Source organism: Chionomys nivalis, chromosome 10 (genome assembly GCF_950005125.1).
Source record: "Chionomys nivalis chromosome 10, mChiNiv1.1, whole genome shotgun sequence".
Classification (NCBI taxonomy): domain Eukaryota; kingdom Metazoa; phylum Chordata; class Mammalia; order Rodentia; family Cricetidae; genus Chionomys; species Chionomys nivalis.
The window spans coordinates 76019509-76043296 of record NC_080095.1 but is presented as its reverse complement, the minus strand read 5'-3'; the positions used below and the strand labels follow the sequence as shown (position 1 = coordinate 76043296).

At 44.6% G+C, this 23788-nt stretch overlaps 1 protein-coding gene across 3 annotated transcripts in view; it reads left to right on the top strand.

Moving 5' to 3' along the window:
* The window catches only part of Dock4 (dedicator of cytokinesis 4), a 390974-nt gene that overhangs the window by 334305 nt on the left and 32881 nt on the right, over positions 1–23788 (top strand). For 2 of the 3 annotated variants that reach the window (XM_057782101.1, XM_057782099.1), the window contains exons 33-39: positions 1805–1831; positions 1976–2071; positions 2884–2944; positions 7174–7267; positions 15903–16051; positions 18855–18941; positions 21085–21189. In XM_057782101.1, the coding sequence (XP_057638084.1) occupies positions 1805–1831; positions 1976–2071; positions 2884–2944; positions 7174–7267; positions 15903–16051; positions 18855–18941; positions 21085–21189 (619 nt within the window). The remainder of the gene's footprint in view (positions 1–1804; positions 1832–1975; positions 2072–2883; positions 2945–7173; positions 7268–15902; positions 16052–18854; positions 18942–21084; positions 21190–23788) is intronic. The other variant, XM_057782100.1, reaches the window with a different exon arrangement.

Here is a 23788-nt window from a genome sequence, read left to right as displayed (position 1 = left end):
CTCAGGCTTCTTATTAACTCTTACATCTTCAATTAACCCACAATTTTTGTCTGTGTTAGCCATGTGGATTGGTACCTTTTATTAGTGAGATATTCTCATCTTGCTTCCTCTGAATCTGGGTGACGACTGCAGACTGAGCCTTTCCTCTTCCCAGAATTCTCCTATTCTGGTCACCCCGCCTATACTTCCTGCCTGGCCACTGGCCAATCAGCATTTTATTAAACTAATACAAGTGACAACTCTTTACAGGGTACAAGACCATTGTCCCACAGTAGGTTGTATAAGGTGAGCAGGAAGGCAGAAGGATTCTCAAATGAAGGAGTAAGCCTGGCTAAGGATGCAGATGAGCGAGGCCCTAGACTTGGTTCTGACATTTGGTCCCGAGTCACTGAAGGGAGCAGGGTATGCAGAGGCAGAGCAGTGCCTCTTATGCAGGATGCTATAGCTCTGATTTCTGACTATATCAGGAAGCTGCAGACTAATGAGAGTCAGAAATGAAGCCTCTGTATATTTTTAGAATTCTTACTTAACTTGAGTTGCTTGTTTTTTGGCCTCTGAGTATATGAGGTGTAGGCTGTCACTTGGGGAAATTTCTGCAGCATCCTGCATGATTTGGCAGGATGTAAGAGCTTGGTTCAATGTCAGTTCTCCCCTTCCACTCTAAGCAGGTGCCGTTGAGAGGCTTTAAGTGAAAATCTATTTAAACAAACTAAGAAGATTCTCCTGGAGGATCAGAAAGGGCAAGGCCCACACCTTCTGTGTGTAGTCTCCCTCTGAACAGCCCACTCTTAATCTAGATAACAGTTTAAAATCGGTGAAACATATCATGTAACAGAAAACAGACATAGAGAAAAGACAGAACACTGGGTACTTGGTTGACAATAACAAGAAAAAAAAGTGGGGATGGGAAGAAAATTGGAAGATAATATAGCCATAGACCTTTATCAAAATAAGTCCCCTTTCCTGTGTTTTTGCAACTAAGTGCAGATAAGATATAGTTACATATAAGAAACGTACATACACAGACACTTCCTTTTTGAAATTAATATGCAAGAGAATAAAGGTTTTGGACAGAAATGACGATCACTGAAATAGGAGGGGTAAGGAAGTACGCTGATGCCACACACTTGTGTTCTTTTATTTTGGGGGAAGTTCAGTTGGGAAGCCTTCACCAAGTACGCTGTTGATTGGCAGAGAGGAGTGAAAGCCAATCAGGTCCTCCTCATGATGGCTTTCATTGCTTGTGTTGACACCGTGCCTCTGCTCCAAGGTGTTTAGGATTAGGAGAGATGTAGGAGGAGAGACGTGGCTCGGGCGCTCGTCATCAATCTGCTGTAACAACCGCCTAGGAAATCCTCTGTGATTAATGGCCAAGTGAATGAACCCGTTGAGTGAGTGCACAGATAGTACAATATGTATTGAGTGGGCAGATGTTAAGGGAAGGGAGAAAAACGCAAAACGTCATACCGTCTGCACAAGGATTTTCCTGTAGCGGTTGCATTGCAGCAGAATTGCTTGGGTGAAGATGCATTCCACTGAGAGGTAGGAAAACATTTTCTATGGGGCTAAAGCCAGCTCTTTACTTAGAAGTAAACTTGGAGGGACTCCTGTGATCGCTTCCGCGCTGTTGTTTACTGTGGCAAGGCACCAGTCTCTGTCAGCCTAACAGAGCAGCTAGGGGTAAATGCCTTTGAGCTGTGAGGTGCTGGTGTGTATTTGAAAGCATGATTACTTGCATGTGTTCATATTGTATGACTTGGATAATCTGAAAATCGATTTGCTTTGTCAATGCTTCCCGGATTAGAATTCCACTATTTGGTCCCTACCCTAGGTAAGACATTGTTTGCAAATTGTGCTACTTGTCAGATGTTGCCGTGGTTGCTAAGGCATTTAAGGTACTGATGAAAGTAAAATGGTTGTCATGGTGACTGATAAAAATAAATGCTGAAAATGCCCTGGGTTCCTTCTCTTCCAGTCTACTAAAGAAAATTGAGCGGGAAACATGGAGGGAAAGTGGTGTTTCATTAATCGCCACTGTCACTCGGCTGATGGAGAGGTTGTTAGATTACAGGTAAGCTGCCGCGTGAGATGCCAGATAGACTCTATTCTAGCTAAAAGCTCAAAGAGCTGAACTATAATTAGTATTCCACTTGAGCTAATCATTCGAAGACTTGCTAATCAGCACTCGGACTTGAAACCGGCTTGTTTAGGGTTTTAAATCTGGCTTTGGTGTGTGTTTCCTTGTTTGTTTAGCTCTGGTTTTGATAATTCTTTCAAAGTCCTGTTGAGTTGAAAGCGTTCTCAGAGTCCTTGACTGTCCTCAGAAATAGAAGGAAAAGAAAACATCTTTGGGTATTTTGACTCACCCACTTAAAAATTTCCAGTGGTCCAAACAGGGTGAAGATCTAGACTTCATGTTTAAAGACAGGAGTGGGGGAGGGGTTGTGTTAATGTGCTGTGCTCTTTCAAGGGGGGCTTCCACACTCTTATCCTTGCCGACTACGATTTATTGTTATATTGTTATTGTTATTCATCTTGCCTGTTGAGCAGGCTGTCCCAGTTCTATGCATGCTGGTTCTCTCTTATTTGAAGAACAACACTCTCCTCCTCATAATCTCTGGTCATACTGACTGGCTCCCTTTACACCTCAGATAAGTGTAAAAGTCCTTGAGGTGCACATAATGTCCTCAGCAGACACTGCAACTCGGGGGTCAGTCTCTGCTCCCCGTCCCAACCCAGACCTTCCCCCCAGTAGCCTTCCCCTGATTCCACGCAATCTGATCTCTGACAACACCTCACCGACCCCCACACCAGACACCACAGAACAAACTGTTTTCCACATGAAAGGAAGTTCTGAGTGTGACTCTTGCTCTCTGTTTTCAGGGACTGCATGAAGATGGGAGAAGTGGACGGCAAAAAGATCGGCTGCACAGTTAGCCTTCTGGTTAGTAACCCGGACTCTTCCTCCCGTCCTCCTAACCTTTGCAGTGCTTCGCAGAAATACGAACTTTATATTTGATCTCAAATGTGTGCCCTTTTCCAGGATGTTTCTTACCAAAATGTAAAAATGTTTTAAAAAGGAAACAGTGAGCGTTAGGTTGGATGAAGCCCAGAAAGTCAGTCCTTGGCTTGGACCATCGTGGGATGTTCCTACTGTGGGCTGGGCTGGTGGCAGTGGGCAGACCTCAGTGGCGTCACAGAGGGTTTTAGGCTGCTGTCCTCCCTGGGTGAACTGCTGACTGCACTCAGTCTCGTTGCTTCTTTAGGAGGAGCACAATGTCCAAATGGAAAGCCCTTTATTTCTCTGTCAAGCGTTTCCTCTCTGCTCTCCCATCCTCACAGTTATCCTACATTTTAATAGCCAATTCCTGGGCTCTTCTCTAACCAAGGGAAGTTTTCTGTTTAATATACGTGTTTCACTCACTAACCTCTTTACAGACTGAATTCATAATCGCCCTTTTGCCAAGAGTTGTATTACAACCAGATGACCATATGATTTATCGTGCAGGACAAATACTTCTTTATGGTAAAATTAAGTAGTATGTATATATACATATATTTGAACAATAGTCTAAACTACAATTACTCTAGACCAAACAAAATTTATAAAAAGTGTCACCTGTCTTATTATTGAATAGAATGGTATCTCACCACAAAATAACAATCATACATTGGACATTAACTTCAGCATTTTGCTATATGGCAAACTGGTAATTTCCTTCAACTCATTTGGAATCGAAGAAGAGCGACATCTTCTGAGAACACATGAAGCTTGGCTGTCTTTTCTAAACCCTTGTGCTGTTGTTGGCATTCTTGCCACGACATCCTGAAGCCTTAGCAGCTGGGCTCTGCCTGGACCCCGACATCCTGAAGCCCTGGCAGCTGGACTCTGCCTGCACCCCGACATCCTGAAGCCTCAGCAGCTGGAATCTGCCTGCACCCCGACATCCTGAAGCCCTGGCAGCTGGGCTCTGCCTGCACCCCGACATCCTGAAGCCTCAGCAGCTGGGCTCTGCCTGCACCTTGAAATGCTGGGCTGCACTCCATCTACCCATTAGCTTCTTTTCACTGTGCTTTGCTAATTCCTCTCAGGCCCTTTTCAAATCTCTGAACTTTCCTCTGACCATCATTCTGTTGCCCCGGTTTTTGACTACCCTGCTCCCCTGAGTTCATGACTTTGCCTTTCTTTACCACACCACCTCTTCCTTCTCATTTTTAATTAATCATTACATCTCTAGCTCAGTTACCAGCCCCTGAAAATCGCGAGCCCTGAGCATGCTCTGAGGTCACATCATGTTCACGCTGATGTACTTCTTAGTAGCGACAGTCGCCTGGCCATCATCCCATCCACTGTAGTGCTGGCATGTACCTCTCCTTTCTCGGCTTGCACATCCTTCCCTCTGCTCAGCCTCCCATTTTCTCTCTTTCATCACAATCGGAGACCGCAGCCTTTCCCAGGCCCTTGCTTGTATGCCCCATGCTCTGTGAGCTGCATTTGGATCCTTAGCCCTGGCTGTCCCTGGCACACTGGGGTTAAGCTCCAGACACAAAGGCTCATAAACAACCTCAAAGCAAAGTGTTTCCCTGTTTCCTAAGGGTCCCTCTTCTGTCATCCTCACCTCCTCTTTAAGCGTCTTCTCTTTGGGGGTGAACCCAAGAATGCAGCCCTTAGCGTCATCTCCTCAACTTGTCCAACACAGGTAGCCCTTTCCTCTGATAGAAGAATGGATGCTCTCCCCTGTGTTCCTCCTTGTCTCCTTATAGAAATAAGACAGAAACCCCATAAATCAGAGGGCCTGTAGTAGTCACTTGACCCTGACTCCATGTCAGCTCGGGAATGACGAAGAGCAGAGAACGCGAGCATTTTGGAAACTGTCGCAGTTTTGAGCTAAAACAAGATTACTTGTTAAAAACCCCAAACCTATCACTTTGAAGCTAATCTCTTTAGCTTTTACACCATATGGAAAGTTTCTGATGTTTTCTAGTAGCAATATGGTTCTCCTCAGTACCGCTTCCTGTGAGGTCAGCAGCAGAGCCTGTTGAGGCTGCCTCTGTCTGCTGGGGTACGAGCTGAACGTACCTCCAGTGTGCAGTTGGTGACAGTGCATATTTGACATGACTAGCTGGAGGAGTTGTAATTATTAATTTGTTCTACATGTTCCAATCTTTATCAGACATGTGTGAGATAGTCCTCTGCTGGCTGGGGAGATGTTGGTTTTCTTGTTCTTAAGGGGCAATATTCATCTCCACAGTGATCACTTATTTCTGTTCCGAAAGAACAGAGCTCCTTACCAGAAAGCCATTAGAGCAAATCATCCCTTAATAACATCAGACCTGCTGTGGGGTTGTTAGATATGTTTATGGTACAATTCCTGCTAATTAAGATGATTTCGGTGATAATGAGGGAGGTTTGAGTAGCTTTTGTTTACTTGGCTTTCTAAAGACTGCCAGGATCTACAGGAAATGAAAGGCAAGGGAAGAGCAGATGGCGAGGCTTGCAAGGAGTAATGTAGTCAGCTCAACCTCAGTGTCCGCGTCGTGAAAAAATCCTTGGGCTCAAGAACGGACCTCAGTCAGATCATGGGCAGACAGTGCCTTTTGGGGTGCATCCCTAGGACACTGACTGGCTCAGCAGCTATAGAAACCTATGGAATTCCTGGCACTTTCTGTCTCAGAAACCGTCAGTCTTTCGCGCTTCCGTTCCCCGGCACTAGCCAGTGTCTTTCATACACCGAGAGGGAAGCATCAGGCCACAGCAATAAATAGTGCTTGAGCTTGTGGATCTGAAGTAGGGACTTCACAATGTACCTGCAGCTCAGAGAGCCCGGTAAGTCAAAATTGGAGTTATTTAATTAGTTATTAGTTACTTAATTTAATATTAGTTAGTTATTTAATTTAATATTTTCAATAAGCCCATTATATAATAATAAACAGAAATACAATTTTGATGCCTTTATATTTCAAACATAAACTAGAAACATTAAAACTGAATACAACTGCCAGGCACGCTATAATTCTAGGCAGAAGCAGGTGGATATCTGGGAGTTTGAGGCCAACCTGGTCTATATAACAAGTTCCAGGGCTACATATTAAGACCCTGTCAAAAAGAAAATAAAAGGAAAGAAGGAAGGAAGGAAGGGAGGGAGGGAGGGAGGAAGGAAGGAAGAGAAAGAAAGGAAGGAAGGAAGAAAGGAAGAAAGGAAGAAAGGAAGAAAGGAAGAAAGGAAAAGAAAGGGAGAAAATTAACACAATTTAGAAATGTACCTTAACAATAAGAAATATTTTCATCTGTTCTTTTAACAAGTTTCCAGGGGAGAAAAATGCTTTTTGTTTTCTTTTGCTTGTTTTACTTTTTGAGACAGGATCTCTCTACATAGCCCTGGCTGGCCAGGGACTCATTATGTACACCAGGCTGGCCTCAAACTCAGAGATCCTCTCTCTTTGCCTTCTGCTGGAGTAAAGGCATGCACCACCACACCTGACAAGAAAAACTCCTTTGTGCTGTGCACACATCCTTACTTTATGTCCAAGAGACTTCTTTCTTTAGAAAAAAGTATCTGTGAAATCGAAATATCCTTGCTGCCACTCGGCATATTGAATATACTGTTATTTATGACACAGTTTTAATATTTTAATTAGGTAAGTTGACTGCCCAGCTGACAGGTAAACGGAGAGCAAATGATGGAAAATAATACGGGCACAAGAGACCACGGGGTACAGTGGTCATTCCGGCTCCTGGCATCTAATGCACGGGGTGCAGTGGTCATTCCGGCTCCTGGCGTCTAATGCACGGGGTACAGTGGTCATTCCGGCTCCTGGCGTCTGATGCAGGAGGCCAGTATGATGCAGGAGGCCAGTATGGGCTACATCCAAAACTGTGTCTTAAGAGAAAAAGAAATGAAAAAGAAAGCAAAAGAAGAAATCTGAATCATTGGCTATAACCCAAGAGTTACCATCTTACCCAATAATTGCCAGATAATGTTTAACGCAGTGTCAGACTGGACATCAGCTGCTGTCATTTCGTCTCCTCGCTTTATTATTAAAAAGATACTTCCAGGGTGGGGGAACATGCATCCCTTCTGACCGGGAAGACACAGAACTTTAGCAAAGTGAGAGGAACTATTAGTTGGCCCCCGTGCTGAGGAAACACCATGCGTGTGTTCTTTTTCACAGAACTTCTATAAGACTGAGCTGAACAAGGAGGAAATGTACATCCGTTACATCCACAAACTCTACGACCTGCACCTCAAGGCTCAGAACTTCACAGGTAACTCTGCCTGGGGCTCAGATTGGGGGCCGTGAGCTAATGCATGAAACTGACACATTAAACATGGTCGCTCCTCTGCCGTCCCTAATTCGAGAGGAAGATTCAGGGACTTCTCTTTTCAAATCACAATGCATTTTAATTCTATGTCTGTTTCTTAGTACTGTATTTCTGCCTCTGTCTTTGCATGGTCTTTCAGAGGCTGCCCTTGGGATTATGAAGTAAATATCTAACTATATTAAACTTGAACTCAGTGCTTTACTGTCTTAATTTAAACATGATATCTGTAGGGATATTTTGTTTAATCTAACAAATAAAGCTGGCCTGAAGATCAGAGTGCAGAGCTAAGCCACTAGTTAGCCATAGAGGCCAGGCGGTGGTGGCACACACCTTTAATCCCAGCACTGGTGAGACAGAGGCAGACAGATAGATCTCTGTTAGGTTAAGGCCACCCTGGGCTACATGAGATTGATTCTGTCTAAAAGAGAAACAGAACTCACACAAAGGTGGTCCCAGCACTTGGGATCCCACACCTTTAATCCCAGCACTAGGGAGGAGGAGGCAGGAGTGATGTGGCAGGTGGAGAAAGGAATACAAGGTGGGAGGAGACAGGAGCTCGGATGCACTCAGAGGATTCGTAGAGACAGGATCACCCCTTTGGTCTGAGCATTGGTAGAGGTAAGAACTCTCTAGTGGCTGACCACTCTGCTTCTCTGATCCTTCAGCTTCCGCCTGGTAGCTGACTCTGAGTTCCTATTATTGAGACCAATTAGAATTCGTGCCGCAGGGATCTTCATAACCATCCAGATCCCATATCCTCCCATTCTGTGCCGTATTGTGTGTGGCATCCGTCTTCACTGGAAATCCTGTCAAGTGCAGTCGTCACCTTCGCCTGCCACGCTCAAGCGGGTTTTAGAGTTTTCAGGTGTTCTATGTTTACTACGATACGGCCACTTTCATGACTCTGAAGTTCTCAGTTTCCTACCCATTTCTATTTATCCTGAAGAAACCAGTACTTTTAAAAGGCAGGACAGTGAAGCATTCTCTTGAGTTTTTTTATTTGTTTGTTTGTTTGTTTGTTTTTATCTACTTTATGGCCTCTTGCACTAGCCAGCTCTGTTATTGAAACATAACATCTACAGTAATCAGCTTAGAAAGAAGATAGGTTTGTTTGGGTTCAGCGTTTTGAAGGCTTTGGTGTGTGGTCAGTTGGCTCTGCTGCTTCTGAACTTGTAGCAGAGTAGGTTGGGGAGATGGGGGGGAGGAGTGCAAGGCAGAACATAGCCACTCCTGGTATGGCTGTGACTCGAGAGACCCCAAAAAGAAGCCTCACGATTCCCTTCATGCACGACCATATAACCTAACCCTGTCCACCAAACCCCACAGTTCCCAGCCATCTCTCTGTAACACTGACAGAAGTAGGTGCCAAGCTTCTATTTAAAGATTTCTGTAGGTCTGTGTATGCATGAGTGAATGCCACAGGTCCCCTCTGAAGCAAGAAAAGGTGTTAGCTCCCTTGAAGCTGGAATTGCAAGTGGTTGAGAGCCACCTCACCTGAGTGCTGGGAATGGGACTCAGGTCTGGAAGAACAGCAAGTGCTCTTAACTGTGAGGTTATCTCTCAGACTCGTCTATTAATCTGTATCGCCACGGGGATGTGGCTTACTTGGTAAGCCTCCTTCGGCAGCTGCACGGCATCTGCCTGACTCTGCCCACTCTCTCTCTTTATCTCTGTTCATATTTCCCACCTGGCTTCACTCTGCTAAGTCATTGGTCAAAACAGCTTTATTCATCAAACAATAAAAACAACACATATATAGAAGGACATCCCACATCAATGCTTTGATGGGCACTCCTGGACCCAACTGTAGCTTACCCTCAACCCTGAGGGACCTGTTTATCAGAATTTTGAGTGAATAGTTCTTTTATTGTTATGCTTCAAAGGGGTTGTCGTTGCCTCTTTGCCTCCCTGCTTTTGGCGAGAAGTAGGTAGCTACTTTAATGACCCATCGTAGAATGTTGTCTGGTTGCTTTTGAGAATTTGTATTTAGTCTTTGGTGGTTTGATTATGACATACATGGTGTGCTTTTGTTTAAGTTTAATGTGTTTCAGTTTGCTGAGCTCTTCTGAGCTATAACTGTATTCTCTTCACCAGATATGAAAAAGTTGCATTTTCTCAAATATATTTTACATACTAGTCCTTTCTTTTGGGACTGCAGTGAAATGAGTGTTTGGCCTCTGGTCATTGTACCCTAAGTCCGAGGACCCTATCATTTATGCCCCCAGACAACTTTACACCAGAGAGTTAATTTTGCTTTATGTCCAGGCCACTGACTCTCTTCTACCATCTCCATTCAGCTACTGAGCCTTTCCAGTAAAAATGTTTGTTTTGTTGTTATATTATTCCATTCTAAAAATTTCCATTTTGTTGTTTTCTTCTCAGAGTTTCCATTTCTATACAAAGAATTCATCTTTTCAGTTGTTCGAGAGTGTTCACATTTACTGTGTGGGGCATAGTTTCAATAACTGCTTCATAGTCTAAGATTCCAAAATGTGAGTCATCTTGGGGTTGGCATCTGTTAATTGCTTTTTCCCTTGGATAGTTATTTAGTTCTCTGGTTTCTTGAATGCCAAGTAATTTTAGATTACATCCTGGACCTTTTGAACATTATGTTACAAGATTCAGCATTCTGTCAAAATTGATATTTTTAATCTTGGCAATCAGTCCAGTTAGATTTAAAACTCAGGTCCTGCACCACTTCCTGGGGGATATGATTTCAATGTCTGAGTTTTAGGGCCTCTGAACTACCACTCCAGTTGCCTGCATGTGCACCCCCCAGCACGGATCTCGGCTCCTTAATTACGATCTATACCATTGTACATTGCTTATGTCAGTCATGGTCTGATCTACAGTTATGCACCGTGGAAATCAGCCCAAAACTCCAGAGACAAAGTGAAGAGCTCTTTCCTGAGCTCCTTGTTCTCTTTGGTTCCCCACTCTTCCCTTGGCACAGACACTCCAAGTTCTTAGGATTCTGGCTGTGGAGCTGAGGCTGGAAGAGGAGGGTGAAGACAGGGAGTGTAAGAGCTCCGTGCCACGGAAAGCCCTTTCCCAGCCCTGGGAGAGAAAAGCTCCTCTGGGAGCTGTCGTTGTCTGATCCCATTTGCAGGAAGTCTGAGATAGGAGATGTAAAAGGCCGGATCGTCTTCAAGTGTGGCTTTTCCTAGTCGGTCCGTTTGCTCTTAATTACTTTTCAAACTCCTCTGATAATTGCCTTGTGTATTCTGTGAAGTGTTTTCCTGTGCTCGTTAGAAAAGGGTGGAAGGCGCTTGCTCCACTTAACCAGAATCCTCTCTGTGGGTTTGCGAACAACAAATCGATGCCTTTGCCCCTCTTTTCTTCCAGGGAATTCTTGAACTATGGCCCTTCCCTCAGTTTTTAAATAAAGAAATCCTTTTGGTAACAATTCTAGAATTTTAATGTATTGCTAGTGTCTCTGGTACCTCTAGCTGGTCCTATTATCTTGGTACCATTTGTGTTTATAGTCTAGAGGCCTGGATACTCTTCCGGGCTCTTTTTACTCTCCCCCAAGTTGAATTCTGAGGTCGGTGGATTCTTTCTCCTAAAGTAGTCCCTGTCCTGGGCTTCTCTTCCTTCCGCTTCCCTCACTGACTCTTGCTATCCTTATCCATGGGCTGAACCGGTCTTTCCATCACTTTCCCCATTCTCTTTTGATTTGTATTCAGGTGTGTGTGTGTGTGTGTGTGTGTGTGTGTGTGTGCCATATATGTGTGGGTGCTCAAGGAGACCAGAAGAGGGTATTGGATTCTCTGAAGTTGGAGTCACAGGGTGTTGGTGAACTGCCTTATGTCTGTGTTGGAAGCCAAAGTGGGGCCCTTTGGAAGAGCAGAAAGCATTCCTAACCACCGAGCCAGCCATCTTTCCAGCCCCGTATTCTCTATTTTAAAGTAATTACAACAATGTTTTTACCTTATATGTGTGTATATATTTGTTTTTGTGCATATGTGGAGACAGGTAATCCCAGTTAAGGATGAGTCCTTTGATGACAGAGGTGGTGGTTTCTTGTCCTTAGTCAACTCCTAGAAGAGAGCCTGGGAATAAATCCATTGCTGATGAGTACACTTGTCAGTTACATTTTAGCTCCTGCTATGAAGGTTTTCCCTCAGTGCTGATAACTCCTGAATCACAAAGGGAACAATGCAGTATAGTGGACTGTTTTACTTTAAAAAAATCAATAGATCAATAGAATGAGAATTGAGAGTGAGCAAGCTAAGGACCATTATTTCACATCTGCACAAATGTGTTTTGATTCTCTGCAAGCGAAATGTAACTTGTCTGAGATGCCAGAGATGGGGGCTTTTTCCTTACGTACTCAGTTCCATGATTCCCAGATCATCAGTGATGTGTGTTTTTTCCATATGACAGCTTCCTCCATGTATTTATGTACTGTGTGAGTGCATGACGTATGGGCGTGCATCCCATGCTGGTGTGGAGGTCAGAGGAAGACCCTATGGAGTCACTTCTCCCTCCCACCTTTACCGAGGTTACAGGAACTCAGGGCACCAGGCTTGTACATTACGACGTTGACCTGCTGAGTCATCTCACTGGCCCTAACAGTTCCTTCTCTCCTAATGTCCTCATTTGTGTGTGCCTGGAAGAAAATGAAGTTTCAGGGTGACGTGCTCTTCCTGTAGACATGGTTTCAGCTTCCTGCAGCCTTCTGCAATGCTGCCTTGCACTCCTCATTCTTCTCCATTCTTCTGATTTTCTTTTTGCACACTGCCTTCCTCCCTGTACACCTGTCACATGAACGGAATGGCCTATGGTTAACCACACAGTGGGACTTCCTGTTTACAATTTTAAACTCTTTAGAAGATTGTCCCTTAGGACCCTTCCCTCTTCGATATATATCAGTCCCCAAAGAACAGAAAGGAGAGCCTAGAACAGTGTGCACACTGAAACACTGGGAACAGAAAGGTGAGTCTAGAACAGTGTGCACACTGAAACACTGGGAACAGAAAGGAGAGCCTAGAACAGTATGCACTGAAACACTGGGAACAGAAAGGTGAGCTTAGAACAGTGCACACTGAAACACTGGAAACAGAAAGGTGAGCCTAGAACAGAGTGCACTGACAATGGGAACAGAAAGGAGAGCCTAGAACAGAGTGCACTGAAACACTGGGAACAGAAAGGTGAGCCTAGAACAGAGTGCACTGAAACACTGGGAACAGAAAGGTGAGTCTAGAACAGTGCGCACTGAAACTCTGTAAATTGTTCAGAATCATTCTCGAAGGGTGTCATGTGGGTCACACCTGAAAAGTATGCATGCTTTCCATTGATTAGAAGGTCCAGCAATGCATCCCCCTCAGCTTCCCGATTGCATTCCAAAGCAGTTGTGGACTGCCATCTCCACAGTGCCGATGGTCACTCCTCAGCTTCCTCTGCCTCCTGTCAGCATCTCAGCTCTCTCAGCCTTTCCCAGGGGTCACCACCTACACCTGGTCTTCTAAAGATGATATGTCTAGGAAGCAGTAGAGGATCTTGGAGCTTTTTCTTTTTTATATTTTTAGTTTTTCTAAGAAAGGGTTTCTCTGTGTAGCCCTGTCTGTCCTGGAACTTACTCTGTACACCAGGTTGGCCTCCTGCCTCTGCCTCCCGAGTGCTGGGATTAAAGCTGTGCACCACCACCTATCAGTCACTGTAACCATTTGTAAGTCTTCAGTTTATGCACATCACCATCGATTTCTAGAACTTTCCTTAGCTTCCGCAACTGAAACACTTTGCCTGTTAAACGCTAACCTCCGTTCCTCCTTCTCTCTGTCTATGACTCTGACTTTCAGGGCCCTTTGTGTCATTTCATGGCATCTCTCTGCCTCCATTCTCTTAATCCTGAGACTAGCTCCGTTATTCTCTTAGTCCTGAGACTAGCTCTGTTATTCTCTTAATCCTGAGACTAGCTCCGCTATTCTCTTAATCCTGAGACTAGCTCCATTATTTTCTGGAACTTCCAGCTACTCCGGTGATGAGAAAGAAAAAGAAATAGGAGAAGCAAGGGTGACAGCCACAGAAGTCAGTCATGAATAGAACATACGAGTTACTCAGGCTTGAAGAAACAGACTCTGGGACCAGTTGGTGTAGATCCTCATGGTCCGAGGAGGGAACACAGTTGGCTAGACACTTCTTCAGAGTACAGCACAGTCCCTAAAATGAACTTCTGGTTCCCACGCAGCCAGCGAGTGCAGTCTGCCGTGAGCTTCTGGTTCCCGCCTGGCCAGCACAGTCTGCCATGGCAGCCTCTGTTGGTGCAATTGCGTCAGTATCCACCCATTTCCACCCTTAGTGAAAACCCTGCCCGTCTCACGTTTAACCCCCATAAGGAGAAGGCCAGCAAGTACCCAAGCAAGTCCACTGTGGACAGCTTCTTTGTGCCTGGCTCTCCCTGGACCAAGATACATCTCATTTTGTTACTCAAAAGCTGATTGTGGAGCCCAAAGGCATCAACTTTGAAGGCTGGGAGCCCAGCAGCTACCCAGGCTTCTTAAAAGCCGCAATGGCTGAGTACTTTTACCTTGAAATGTATGGAGGGAGACGATGGTAGCAACCAGATGGTTAGCAATTCCCCTCCCCAAAAGAAAAACCTCTAAATGTATCGTTTTAACTGCTTGTCATCGGGAGAGCAGCTTGTCACACACACTGAGGGAAGGCAGGGCACATACTCCAGGAGGAGACGAGAGTGGGGCTGCATCACAAAAACTTGCAAAAAATTGTGCCAGGAGATTGCTTATACTCACCGAGATCACTGCCGAGGAGACTGGAGGCTTTGTCTCATGGGCCATCTATGTGGAAGAGGCAAAAGCCAAGTGATGGGGGCCTAGGCTTTTCTTACCTCGCTGTTTGATGTGTGGAAATGGCCATTCATAGGGCTAGAGTAGACCTTGGTTCACTGCCTTGGGACTTGGTGTGTAGTTAGCTTCAGTCCAATAAGTGAAGGGGGAAAAGACTCACTGTATGTTTATATTGTGTTTAAACCTACTGTTGCAGCTGTGGAGAGACAGGCGGCATGGTAGTTCAATGGAGTCATAACGTAAGGGTTGGGCATTTTCCTTCAATTAAGAAAATGAGTTGGCTGTTAAGTTTTTGAAGGAAATTTATTATAACCATTTATCTATGATCATGTGTTCTTGTTTTTATTATTATTCCTAGTTGGTCAGGCTTTTTATTTAGGAAAGAAGCAACCTACAAGGTGGCAAATAGTACATTAAATTTGCCCCCTACCTGTCAAGTCTGCATGCTGTTTCTCCTTGTGTGTGTGGAAAATCATTTACCTGTTTCTGCAGCAAATCCAGTCAGGCCAACACCCCATGGTTTCAGTGTCCTTTACTGCAACTTGTGAAGCCAGCAGCCCGTCGTGGTGGTGCGCGCCTTTAATCCCAGCACTCAGGAGATGGGGGCAGGTCTCTCTGAGTTTAAGGCCAGCCCGTCGTGGTGGTGCGCGCCTTTAATCCAGCACTCAGGAGATGGGGGCAGGTCTGTCTCTGAGTTTAAGGCCAACCCGATCTACATAGCAAGTTCTGGGCCAGTCAAGGATACATTGGGAGGCCTTGTGGGTTCAGCCGGGAGGGTCTATCACTTAGTCCATGTGGCAGTTACCTGCCCCTCCCCAGTCCCCGATGCATGCACTCCATCCAGTGCCTCACCTGTGCCCACTCTGAGGCAGGTGTTTGGTGTTACTTTTCACCTTCATTCAGCTTTCTCTGACTTTCATGCCTCTTTCTAAATTCTGACTACATTTTTAGTCAACGTCGTGTGCTCCAGATTCAAGTGTGCAGCCCTTAATTAGCCGGTTAGCTCCTCAGTGAGGGTTTCTCTTGCTGGAGTAATGACAACTTGGTGAGGAGAGAATTTCCTTCACACTCACATCGCAGGCCGACGTCTAAGGGAGTCAGGGCAGGGACTAAAGAGGCGGGAGCTGAAGCAGAAGCTACGGAGTGGTGCTGCTTACTGGTTTGTTCCCCGTGCCTTGCTCAGCCTGATTCTTACACCATCCAAAGCACCCTCACCCAAGGGCAGTGCTGCCCAGAGTGAGGTGGGCCCTCCTGCATCAAATTACCAGTCAACACTTGTCTACAAGCCCATCCAGTGGGATCATTTTCTGAGTTGGGTTTCCTCTTCCAAAATGAGTCTGGCTAGCGTCATGGTGACATAAGACTGATCAGCACAGTTAGTAGTTAGTTAGCTAGCTTGCCTTTGATGTCTCCTATCTCCAAGAGACATACTTATGAATTGTCCTTGTATATAATGGCGTGTCCACGCTACATCTTTGAATCTGCTCTAACGTGACTTCCTTGAACAGGTTTATCATATCTAAAGCATGTGAGTGTTGTAACAAGGAGAAAACAGGGGAGAAACAAAAAATAATAGAAACCCAAAGATTCCGTCCAGACCTCTGCTGATTCTGTCACCAAAGGAAGTCACCATTTGCTAACTCGTTCCTTCCCATATCCCTGACATTTTCTCTGCTATGTTATGAAATTCAGAGCTAAGTTTTGAGTTTGGGAAGCCATCCCTAATGGTTCTGAGTCCTGACTGATGTCCTGTCCTCTCCCTTGGCACGCAGAGGCCGCCTACACCCTCCTGTTGTATGATGAGCTGCTGGAGTGGTCTGACCGGCCCCTCAGGGAGTTCCTGACCTACCCCATGCAGACAGAATGGCAGCGCAAGGAGCACCTGCACCTCACCATCGTCCAGAACTTCGACAGAGGCAAAGTACGCAGTCCTGGCAATCGTGCTCTCCATGTTCTCTCCTTCTCCAGCGGGGTCCCCATGCGACAGACCGCGTTAGATAGAAGCACCTGTTAAGATGAAGTTTCCGGACCAGCCCCTAGATATTCTAATTAAGTAGGTCTGTCATGAGACCTCTGGGAAATTCCCGTGTGCCCAAGCTCTGTATCACCCTTTGGCTAACACTAGCCTTAAGGTAGTGACGCTCTTGGTCCACTCCAGCTACTGTACCAACATATACAGACAGGGAGCTCACTTGGTAAAGGCACCAGCTGATACGCCCGAGGACTTGAGTCCAGTCCCCATCAATCATATAGTAGAAGAAAAGAACAGACTTCTGCAGGTCATCCCGATTCCCACACGTGTTATAGTATGTGTGCGCACACACAAACACACACACACATACACACACACACACACTGGGTGGCTTAGAAGCAACAGAAATGTATTTACTTCTTTGTCACTGTTTTGGAGGCTGGGAACACTAAGGTCAAGGCCTCCGAGGATGTAGTGTGTGGCTAAAGGCTGACTTCCTCACGAATGGTGTCTCCCCTGTGTCCTCACATGACAGAAGAGTAGTTGACACTGGGAAACCTACTTTTTAAAGGGTACTAAGTCCCTTATGACCTAACCATCTGCAGGGCCCTGCCTCCTAGTACTTAAGGTGTTAGGATTTCAGCTGCGGGATTTTGGGGAAACACAACATTCGGACCCTAGCAGTCTGCCATTTGTACTCTGAAAAGCTCTCTCCCTCCACCTCCTCCCGTAACTGTGAGGCACTTGCCATTCTATGGTTATTGTCAAGGTAAGATGAAGGAGACTGAACTTACTGAGGAAGTTGGTAGCACCCTTAGTACAGTTAGGAAAGCCTGTGATGCTGGAGGTCCCCTCACTGACGTCATGCAGTTTAGTGTCTCACTCCTTCCTGCTCCGCGTCAAGGGCAGTGACAGTTTTTAAAGACTATGAATCTGAATACCAGTGTTTGTTTGATTTGGGTGCCTTAGTTCTCTCTTCCAAGTCACAAGGGCTAAGTAGAGTGTTAAATACAGCAAGTGGCTGTCATTTCTCTAGAGAACACAGTTGGGACTGCCTAACATTTTGGTGCAAGTGAATTGCTTCTCTCCGGTTCTCCTTTCTTATTTATCTAACCACAGTGATAGGACTTGACACAAATACCAACTTAAGTGTCTTTGTTCCCGCCTACTATAAAAAAATTCACCTGTACTATAAACTATTTCTTTTTTCTTTTATTGAAAATAGTATATATATATATACTATATATTATAGTCCGATTATATATTTCCTTCCCACTACTCCTCCTCGTTCCTCCCTACATCCCCTACCCTCCAGATATCTCCCCATTCTCTCTTATTAGAAAGCAAACAGGCTTCTAAGGGAATATTATCATATAATATGCTAAAAATACACCAGAAAAGGACCAAACAAATAAACAGGAGGAAAAGAGCCCGAGAAACAGAGTTTATTTTCAGTGAGCCATCTCCTGCTGGGTATGGGACCTACTTACTAGTTCGTTTCCCCAGTTGGATGCCCTTGAAGAAAACTAAATTTTCATTTGCAAGTGGTTATCAGTTGGAGATAGCTTCTGGGTTAGGGGTGGAGCCTGTGTCTGCTTCTGTCAACTCTAGAGCCCTATCTGGTACAGATCTGTGCGGGTCTGTGCACACTGCCTCAGTCCCTGTGAGTTCATCTGTGCATCTGTCCTGGTGTATTTAGATGACCCTGTTTCCTTGGTATTCTCCATCCCCTCTGGCTCTTAAACTTTTTCTGCCTCCTCTGCAGCAGAGTTCCCCAAGGCTGAGGGAAGGGATTTGATGGAGACATCCACTTAGGATTGAGAGTTCCAGTGTCTCTCACTTTCTGCGTATTATCTGGCTGTGTGTCTCTGTAGATGATCTGGATGTGATATCTGTCACCCCGTTGATAACCAGGGTTGATTCATCAGTACGCTATTTCAAAATCTCATGAACTTGCCCCATCCCCAGAAGTCTGTGCTGTAGGTCAGGGTGATAAGCCAATACTCGCGTGTCTATACCTATATCTATAAATTACTTTTACCTCTTAAATGATTGAAAGAAATGAAAAGATTATTGCTACTATGAGGCGTCTGTAAACTATGTGAGATTTGCCTTTGTGTACACAGACTCTTATTAGAACACAGCCGTTCTCACTCATAACTATACCAATTTCAGACGATAATAGATGAATTGAATAATTGTGGCAAAGGTTGTATGGCCCTAAAACCACAAATACTGATTGACGGTCCAGGATTTTGAAGAAAACTTCGTTGATAGTATGCTCAATGACAAAATTTAAACATTTCTTCTGAAAACAACATACTGACCTAACCAGAATCCAGTGGCCTTCACAATCTGTAAGCACATGCAAGGCAAGCAAAGAGTCCAGGGTGCCACACGTGAGTTACTGGGTTGTAGGGATCAGTAATTCCCTCCTGAGCACTGAGCGCCTGTGTGCAGCACTACAGTTGTTGCCACAGCGGGATTGTGACACACACAAGAAATTGCTGTTTTCACACACGCTAGTGAACATGATGAGGAGTTGTTGTTTCCAACTTGCGGAAGATTTTTAACAAGTTACATGTAAATTGCATGTCCTTTTCATAGTTAAAATGGCAGCGTTTTTACTTTAGGTTGTTGTGAAGTCTTAGAGAGTAAGGCCTTATGGTCCAAATGCATCCCCATCCTTACCTTTGTATCGAGGTGTAGCCATGCCGGGAAGGCTGACTGTCATGTTCCTGTCTGTCCACAGTGCTGGGAGAATGGCATCATCTTGTGCCGGAAGCTGGCAGAACAGTACGAGGGTTACTATGACTACAGGAACCTGAGCAAGATGAGGGTAAAGTACCTGGGTGATGGAGGGTCAGGTGTGGTCCTGGGTAATTGGGGGTCAGGTGTGGTCCACATTTTCATTAACTTCCCAGCAGGGCGATAGGAAATCAATGTTGGGACCATCCTCAGACACCTTGCAGAAACTTTTTCTAAGATAAGTTATTTTTCCTGAAGCATACTTAGGTACTTATGTGGAGAAATAACAAGTTGGTCTGTGTGTGTTCTTTTATTCAGTATACAAAGAGAGAGACCTTGATCTATTTCAAAAGTCCCACATCTGAAATGCACAATCCAATCGAGGATTAATATTTTAAGTTTATTGTGGAAAATCTCCGCACTGAAGAGCTTCTCAGTCGCACAGAAATCTGCCTGACAGTACGCAGTTCTTACTCCTACAATCTGCAAAATAAAATGGTAGAGATGGCGAGATGGCTCTCATGTTAAATTAGGGACAAATCCTGCATGAACTCTCTCTGTACCTTCAGAAATATGTTCTCACTAAACCAAAGTTTTAGTACCAGGGACTCGGGGATCTTAATAGTCTGTATTCCTGAGTCATTTGTTTGTATCTGCTTGCTTTTAGGTACAAACAAGCCTTACTCCTGGGCGTCCCAAGCACTGCGTCATTATTTAGCATTCAACGTCTTGATGAGTGTTGAGGTCATCTAGGTTCCTAAGACAAGATCCTTTGCTTTTGCATATTAAAGTGATAATAATATTCCCTTCCACTTTCGAGGCTGCCATTGGAAACATGAGAACATAAGCCTTCAACAGCTTGCAAAGTCCCCTTGCGCCTCCACGAGCACCTTACTCCCCTGCTGGGAACTTACCCTCTGCTGTTGTCATAGCCCTTAGTGTAGTGTCGTAGGTCATTGATATTTCTCCTAGCTTGAAAACTAAAGGGAAAAATAATCTCATTTTAAGTTTAGTTCATCAAGCTGATACTGGCAGGGCCCACAGCTTTATATAAAATCACTCCTATTAAACTTTTCATCCTATCCCTGCAACAGAAGTGAGGTTACAGTGTTCACTAGGGAGAGCCCTTGGGTACCATCATCACTAAGTTGTTTATAAACCCCGAGCATCACTGCTCTCTGGGGTGCTCTTACCGGGGGAGGGGGAAGCCTTAAGTACAATATCAGTCTTCCCCTGGAAGTCCCAGGGATGATGATACCACAAAAGGGAAGCCATAGCTTGGTTTGCTACCTAGGTTGAACACTTGTGAGCTTTGAGCATAGACAGCACTTTGTGCTCCCTTGGCTCAGGTTGGTGACTTACCCCATCCCACCTGTACAATGTTATACCTTCCTCATGTCCTGAACTACTGTGTGCAATGAGAAACAAATCCACAGGCAAGTTTACCTCGCACAAAGGTTCTCCCCAAAGGCTTGACTTCTATGATTTGGGTTCATTTCTACTTGTTCTACATCTGTGATGATGTAAACAAGTCCTTGGTAGACTTACAGAAATCTACTCTGCGAGTAAAATGTAGAAAAATCCTTGATCCTTTAAAGGGTCAGCAAACTACAGCTTGTGTCCCAGCAAATAAAGACATATCAGAGAGGCCATGTTGCTGCAGGGAGGTAGCTTGTTGATTCCCACCTGCCCAGCTAGCTTAGACACAAAATAATCACACAGAAACTGTATTAATTAAATCATTGCTTGGCCCATTAGCTCTGGCCTCTTATTGGCTAACTTTTAATTTAACCCATTTCTGTTAATCTGTATATTGCCACATGGCTGTGGCTTACCAGGTAAAGTTCCAGTGTCTGTCTCTGGCGGCCCCATGGCTTCTCTCTGACTTTGCCTCCTTTTTCCCAGCATTCAGCTTAGTTTTCCCCACCTATCTCTGTTCCCCTATAGCTCTGCTATAGGCCCAAAGCAGTTTCTTAATTAATTAACCAATCGTATTCAAGCATACAGAGGGAAATCCCACATTACCATGTGAGTCTACAAAGCATGAAATTCTTACTCAGTATGTATTTAGAAAGTTGGTTTGCTGATCCTCTCTGGAAATACTTACAAGGCAATCACCAGTCCTTTTCTAATGACTTAAAATCTTGGTTCACCTGTATATAGAAGTATGTTCCTGTATTGTTGTGGCTGAGATGTAGGATGGAATTCACAGAACTCCTTCTGTCCTTTCCTAGATGATGGAAGCCTCTTTGTATGATAAAATCATGGACCAGCAGCGTCTGGAACCTGAATTCTTCAGAGTTGGATTTTATGGGAAAAAATTTCCATTTTTCTTAAGAGTAAGTAATACACTTCTTAATTGACTTTAATCCTTCTGGCTCAGATCCTCCAATTAAGGAAACTAAGGAATTAATGACATTTTTTACCCTTCTAATTTGTGAAACTATTAACTGGGAATATTTTGTGTTGAACAGTTTCTCAAGATCAAACAATCTACCCCTTCCTGAGTCCACTTCAGGAGCAGTGATTATGGCTTCCCTTGTGTGTCATTTGCAGTGTGTTCTCTGTGCAAGTTCTATAGTTAGCACTAGAGAAGCTGGATGAGGGCAGTGAGAGGGCCTGTAGACGATAGGAAATGACAGAGTTGCGTCAAGGAGAAATCTTACTCCCAGAGCATGGAAAAGTGTTGTTTGGCCTTTCTGATGACTTTGTAAAAAGGTAAATATCACCCAGGAGAGACGTCTGACTTATCGCTGGTGTGAACTGTTTTTGCCAAGAGGAATTTGTGTGGCAGACATAAAGTACTCAATCCATCCCTCTTCTTTACACTTGGCATATGTTATTTCATATCTGCATGTGTGCATTGGACCCCTCCATCCACAGCATCTTCCATGTATTAAAACACTGGTTAAAAAGAGTTCACTTATTCACTCAGGGAACTGTGGAGAAGTGTTCTACATACCTGACAAAACTGAATTCATTTGTGAGCCCAGTGTGGTACCTAAATAATGTCACACCAATACCTGCAAGGCTGAGGCAGGAGAATTGCCACAACTGTACAACCAGCTTTGGCCATGTGATGAGTCCTAGGCCAGCCTGGAATTCAGAGTAAGATCCTATCTCAAAACAAAACAACAACAACAACAAAAAAAAAAAAACCAGAGTCACTCATACCGGCTATAAATCCAGCACTCAAGTAGAGGCAAGATGATCAGTATCCAAGGCCAGCCAGACCCTGTCTCAAAATACCATACATACACATACACGCACATATACACACACACCCCAAATTGAGTGCATTACAACTTTAAATATCAGTATGAAAATATTTAAGTTAATCTAAACCCTACCATAACTGTAAGGATATATGAGAAAAGGCAAGGTAGCTAAACTCAGAGAAGGAAGAGGATCGAGACTCTGTTTATTGTTTAATCTTTAATTATCTACCTTGTAGGTGAAGTAGATAGATGATTGGTTGATAGAATGTACCTCAAAATATCCAAAGACCACAAGTAGATATTTATGTTTAAAATCATGTGAAATGCTCAGATGATGATTCTAATATGGTGGTTAGTCTTGAATGTTAGCTGACAGGATCTGGACCCACCAGGGAGACAAGCCTCCAGGCATTCCTGGGAAAGATCTTTAGAATAGATTACCCTGAGGAATGCCCTGCATGAAACAAGAAACTAACTTAGAAACTTTCAGCACTCTCTTCTTCCTAACAGTGAACTAACAAAATGTGACTCACTGCTCACACTCCTATGTGTGTGGACTGACACACTGTGACCCTCTGCTGACACCCTGCCTTACCCATGACGAAGGACTGTACCCTAGAACTGAGCCAGCGTAAACCCTGCCCCCCAGCTGCCTCTGTCAGGTGTTTTATCACAGCCACAGGGAAAGGTGCTTCGACAGTGAACCGACATTTTCTTGAATTGATTGACAGGACCAAGTAATTGGGTGCTACCCAGACTTTATATAAAATCCCTTGTTGCAGTTAAAGAAAAAATGCACAAGACGTCTGCCTGAAGCTGAAAGAAAGATCGGTTTCTGATAATGACAAATGCAGAGAGTCCACTGAATTGAGAAGATGACAATTTAGCTGGGGACATGCCAGGTCTGATGTCAGCGCCCCTTGAAGAACACAGGGTCTGGGGCCTGGCTCTCAGTGCAGGGGTGGCCTCCTAGAGGAGTGACCAACATAGGGGCCTAGAGAGCTCCAGAGAAGGGGCAGAGTGTGACTCTGATGTAGGAGCGGCTCCTCATTTTTGACGCAAAAGTGTACAACATGAAAGACTACATTTTCTTCCGTACCATGCCAAGAGTTGGCCAATCCATTGTGCATTGTTGGTATGGGGTTTGGAGAGTAGGGACCTGAAAAGCTTTTGATTTCTTTAAACTGTCAGAGGAAAGCAAAATACCTTTTAGGTTAAAGGAGATATAATAATATTTTCTATGTTACAGATCATGACAATATTGATGTGTTTATCTCTAACCAGTAATCTGATCCACCTTGTTATATTTTTATGGAGGAAAAGGCCCCTGAGGGCAGATGTTCTGGAGACACACAAAGCAGCCATGTGACTTTAGTTTTAGCAAACAGTGAGCTAGCCCACAGCAACAGAAAGCAAAGACATCTGTCCTGCCACAAGCGCGAGAACTTTGGTGGTGTGCTCATTGACTCCAGGGGCCTAGGAGGTAGCTTTAGCTGGTAAAGGGTTTGCCTAGCTTACAGCAGGCCATGGTTTCACTCCCAGCACTGCTTACAGCAGGCTTGAATGGTGGATGGATGCCTGTCATCTCAGCCATCAGGAGGTGGAGACGGTGAAGCCAGCGAATCAGTCCTAAGGTGGAGAGGTGGGCGGGTCATTAAACGGATAATTTTTGATTCCCGTCTTTGCAGCATATCTGGACTAGCACAAATAATTCTTGGCA